Raw genomic sequence first — 5,348 nt, forward strand, 5'->3', positions numbered from 1 at the left:
CCGCAGGTGCGGAGCGCTCGGCTGGGCCCGCTGCCTCCCGCCCCTTCCTGGGCCGGCCCCGAGCAGCCGGGAGGGCGGTCCGAGCCGCGGCCGGGACCCTGGCTGGGGCGGGTGGAGAGCGGCCTGCCCGGACCTCGGTGCTGGAGGGGCAGGGGCAGGGGAACAGGCCCTACGTGACACGGGCCACGGGCGTGCCCGTCGGGGAGCATCAGGCCCCCGGGGGGGACAGGACAGGACAGGACAGGGTGACTGCCTCCGGGGCACAAATAAAGAGAAAACAGGAAGGGGAGTGAGGCCCTGGGTTATTGACAAGGGATTCACCGGGGACACTGCCCCTGGATGATGGAGGGAGCCTGTGGACACTGCCGGGGACGCTGCCCGAAGACATGAGCAGAAGAGCCACAGAAAGAGGCTGGCTCCGATTCCCCTCGCCAGAGCCTCCTTTCTGGTGCTATAGATGGCCAGAGCTCGGGGAGGCGGCCAGGGGGTCCTGGCGCTTGGGCGCAAGCTGTGGGGAGCCGGGCAGCAGACCTCGGGAGGAGGTGGAAGAGGGGCTGCAGCCGGGCGCGCCGGGGTCTCCCTCGGCAGAAGGGCACGTGCCGGGTGTCCATAAAGCATGCCAGAGACACCCCTGGCGACAGCTCTGTGGAATAGCTGCCAGCTGATGTCCCTGGTGGCTCATGGGATCAAGTGGATTACAGACTTGTCCACGGGGGACCTCGCCTAGGGTATCCTGCCACTTGTCAGGGCAGGATGCAGGACAGGAGGGAAGATGGATTGCGGAGCATGAGTGTGTAGAGCGGCTGGGCTGGGCTGGGCTGTTCAGAAGCAGACTGGCTTGGTATCCCCCAGCCTGCTAAGATGGTGGTGTGGGGTGGGGTGTGGAGTGCCATGAGACCTGCTGATCCAGTGGCCCAACAGTTGGCTCTGGAGGGCTAGAAAATACTAAGGGGTGAGGACTGCCCTGGCACAGGATCTGGTTGATATAGGTGAGGGCAGTGGGTGGCAGGGCAGCCTTTATACCTCCAGGAATACGCAGCAGGGAACGTGGTGTGGGCAGCACCATGGGCCTGGTCAGTGCAGAGGGATTCACCCACCCCTGCCTGGCATAGTCCAGGAGGTCCCCAATACAACTGATGTTGGCCAGGACTTCCTCTGGCATACTCAGGGCACCTCCATTGCTGGCATCACCAGCTGGGGGATTTTCAGCAGGGGCTCAGTGAGGAGGTTGGCACCCTGGGCAATGGTCTCTGGGGACCTGGAGACCAGCCTCCAGGCCCTGAGACGGTCCTGGAAGAAATCAGGCAGCTCCTTCAGATCCTGCTTGGCAAGACCTCACAGGTAGAAGAGGTGTTGGTCATATTGCTGCCTGTGCCAGGCCAGCCAGGTCTCCCAGAAGGTGATCACAAAGCCTATGTCCTCCAGCAGGCTGTTGTTGTAGTACCAGTCAGCCAGCCCTGGTTGCTCAGGCTGCAGTGTGAGCTGAGCATATACAAGATGGTGGTCACTGAAAGGGGCCAGCCTAGTGCTGGGGGTGTAGACTTGGATAGTATTTAGCATGGACATGTAGATTTGATCCAACCACAACTGGCATGCCCATTGCTCCTCCACCCTGGAAAAGGTGGAGTTTTTGGTGTCATCAGGTGGTGGGTATGCCAGATGCCTACCAGGGAGTGGTCAGTGATGATCTCCCTGATGACGTCTGTGGCAGCTCAGCTCCACTCATTGGCAGTATGGTCCTGTGCCTCAAGAGTAGCATTAAATTCCCTACTGAGGACCAGGCACTTGTGAGGGCTCAGGATCCTGAGGTAGGCATCCACCTATCGATAGAAACAGGCCAACTCCAGGTCATGCACAGGCGCATACCTATTTACCAGGTTGAGGATGAGCCCCTGTACTTGGATCTGGAGATGAAGCAGGTGGCCTGGCCCCACCTCAATGACAAGAAGGACCTCTGGCAGCAGACCCAGGGAGAACAGGGTTGCCACCCCACAGGCTATCTCTGGCAGGTGGCTGAAGTAGACCCTGTTTCCCCACTCTAACTTCAACAGCTGGAGTCATATGGGTCTCCTGCAGGAAAAGCACAGAGGACGGAGAGTACCTGGCAACTTCAGAGACCTGTCTTGCAGCCACACACATTGAGGCCCAGTAGAACACCACCTGGTCCTCTACATCCCCCCACCACTGACAGAGGGAGAGCTGCTGTCCTTTGGGGGGAAGTGGGAAGAGGACTGCATGGTAGGACAATGGCAGGAGAGCCTCTATAGGGTCTTTCTTAGGGTCAAGGAGGTATTCAGTGGGGGACCCTGCTTCTCAGCCTTCAGTTCTGGGGCCACAGGACACACTGGGGTCTGTGGCAGGGGCAGCTTCAATCAGGGATGGAGGTGATGATTTGGGCACCTGGGTGGTATAGTGCCCTCAGAGCTCTGGGAAAGGGACTCTTCTCCATCAGGGCTCCCCCAGATAGTCAGAGGGGGAGGACTTTGCTGCCAGACCCATGCCATGGATGGCTGAGACTGGGGAGGCAGGTTGCACCTGGCAGAGCTGGGGGTCTCCATCATGGGTTTCTCTACCACAGGACAGCTGTACTATCCTGGGCCCTTCTCCGTGATGGTGACAACTATCTTTTTAATTTTTCCTGAGGGTGGGATTTGTGGTGCAGCGCAGGAGGTGGTGAGCATGATGTCAAAGTCAGCCCCCCTCTTAGGTGATGAGAGGCAGACCTTCTCCATATCAGAGGACCCGAACTGCCCCTGGGCCTTGTGCTTTGTTTTGCTCTGGGCAACAGATCACTGCCTTTACAGGACCAGCACCCATTCAGCCAAGGGGCAGGCCTACCTCCCTTGCTACCCTCCCTTGCCAGCGTACCCCATTTTGGGACCCTGCTGGTGGCTGTGCTGTGGAGCCCCCAGAGCTTGTGGGGAACTGGATGCTGAGGCTGGGGTACCAGTGGTAGTGGCAGCCCTCTCCTTGGCAGCGACCTGTAGTGTCCCCCATTGTTGACTGAGGGGGAATCTTGCTACCAGAAGCACCTTACCTCCCCTGCTGAGTAGTAGATGTAGTTGAGGGACTCCTGGAAGGGGACCATAAAGGTCCCCCTCATCTCCACTGCCAGCTGGGTGGTGACCTGGCAGCAGGAGAATTGGATGTGCTGAAGGCTGAGGTCCTGGCAGCCCAGCAGGAGGATGGTGACTGAGAGGAGGACTGTCCCCAGGCCCTGCAGGAAAGACTTGAGTTAGGGATTGGGGGGGGGATGGGGCTGAGGACAACCCAGGTCCCCAGCTCTTTCAAGGCCTCAAGGGGGACATGTTTGCTCCCTACTGCAAGCCCCTTGTCCACCATCTCCTGCACAGCAGCCTCCATAACACTCTTGCCATAATGTCTAGAGGTCACCAAAATCTTTGGGTCCCAAGCAAGCACCTGCACAGAGGTTTCAAAGGGTGGTGGCTCTATCTCAGGCATGTCACAGTGCACCCCATTGTGCCTGCTGATGTTGGGGAGGGGGCCCTGGCTGTCTGAGGTGGTGTGGTCAGAGGTAGTGGCAAGCCCAGGCCTCAAGGCTGCAGGTTTCCCTAGAGCCTCCTGGGCATAGCTCTGGCTGCTGGGCTGAGCAGCCAGACTTGCAGAGCTGGGAGAAGGCAGAGTGTGCAGGGCACCTGCTAATGAGGCTCTGCAGGTGTTGGTAGTCTGGCTTTGTTTGCATTCCCTTTACCCTTCCAACCCCCTATAGAGAAGGAGGAATAGGATCCCTTGCATTTTCCCCTGCCCTTGTTGGGTTTAGGGGACACTGTGGCCCTCTGGGGGAGACTGGCTAGGGCAAGGTCTCCCCTATCTCATTGGCTGTCCCCTGGTTGGGGTCTGACAACATGACAGCCCCTTTGGGGGCCTCTTGCCTTGCCATGGGAGGCTAGATGGGAAGGGGTCAGGTGGGGTGCAGGAGGGAGAGCTGTGTGCTTCCCCTCTACCTGTGGGTAAGAAGGTGGCTTGCTGTAGAGGGGTCTAGAGTGCCTCCTTCAGCTGCACTGGGTTCAGGGACTGTGTGTGTTGGGGAGGTGGGGTTGCTGTGTGTGTGAGGGGCTGGGGCTGGGGCTGAGGCTGTGCAGAACACAAAAATACAAACAAGGGTGCATAGGAGGGAGGAGGGGAAGCACGCTACTGGCTTACTCAACCATACACAAGACATGGGGATTGGGGCACAAGACTCACCATGGGAGGGTAGACACAGGAGTGCTGTCAGAGCAGCTAGCAGGCAAGCAGTTGGTGTTGCTGGTGGAGGGCAAGGCGGCCCTATGGGCCTGATCCAGTAAATGGCCGTTCTTATCACAGGCAAGGAGTGATTGGGGGTGATTCTTGGACCCAGGGCATGGTTGGAACAAAGAGAGACATGTTTTGGAATGCCAGGTTTCCTCCTGGAACCACCTTTGCTGGTCTAACCATTCCTACCAGGCTGCAGGTCCAATAAAAAAAGCATCCCCACACAACCCTTGCCTCTGCATCTTCCCATGATCTTTAATAAAATTGTGATGATCTGAGACCTTAACCTGAGGTGATTCAAGGGTCACCAACTTTAAGTCTATTAATGAAATAGTTGAGGTTTGGCAATTGCATTGCCCCGTTTTTTTTCTAGAATGCTTTTCTCCCTTGTTACTGTACATGATGGGCCCATATGAAAGGGTTGGCTGTAACCATCCACCAGTAAACATTCTAACACAGGGGGGAACAATGAAACTATAAGGCCCCCACTACATGTTACACATATTACATAATTCACTGGTCAATTGTGTAATAAATTTAGACTGGTAACATGTACAAAGTAATTCTCACATGATAAAAATAACTATCCAGCTCTAAAAAGAGTCAACCGGCTACAAAGTTAGCGTTTGCACATCTGTAACAACTCTGTAGCTGGTTTCTATTCAGCTTTATTTGTCTTTCTGCTCAGTTCAAGGACTGGGACCCCTACAGTGCATTACATCTATTATGCAATTAACTGGTGACTTGCAAAATAAATTTAGACCAGCCACACATGCAAAGTAGTCACTACACAATAAAATGACTATCCAGCTATCAAAAGAGCCAATCAGTAGGGCTGTGCGAAGCGTTGGGTGCTGATTTGATTTGGAGGCGATTCGGCCCGATTCAGTGGCCGAATCTCCAAATCCAAATCGAATCAGGGGATCAATTCAAAGCTCTCTGAATCTTCAGAAAAGATTCGGAGAGCTTTGGTGATTTGGGCAGTCCCCACCTGCTACAGCAGGGAGCTGGACCCAGACTCCATGCTGGTAAGTAGGGGGTGGGGGAGGGGGGCTTGGAGGAGTAGGGATGGGACCATGGGGGGACCCCTGCCA

The 5,348-nt window shown here is 56.3% G+C and overlaps 1 protein-coding gene across 1 annotated transcript in view; it reads right to left on the reverse strand.

Annotated features, from left to right (window-relative positions):
* Positions 1-3,462, reverse strand: part of NINJ1 (ninjurin 1) — a 40,963-nt gene extending 37,501 nt beyond the window's left edge. The window contains exons 1-2 of the mRNA XM_019504612.1: positions 3,322-3,462; positions 3,038-3,217 (exon numbers count right to left, since the gene is read on the reverse strand). Coding sequence (XP_019360157.1) covers positions 3,038-3,217; positions 3,322-3,462 — 321 coding nt within the window. The remainder of the gene's footprint in view (positions 1-3,037; positions 3,218-3,321) is intronic.
* Positions 3,463-5,348: the final 1,886 nt, after the last annotated feature.

The sequence above is a fragment of the Gavialis gangeticus genome, unplaced genomic scaffold, assembly GCF_001723915.1.
Source record: "Gavialis gangeticus isolate Ggan-Ray unplaced genomic scaffold, GavGan_comp1, whole genome shotgun sequence".
NCBI lineage: Eukaryota > Metazoa > Chordata > Crocodylia > Gavialidae > Gavialis > Gavialis gangeticus.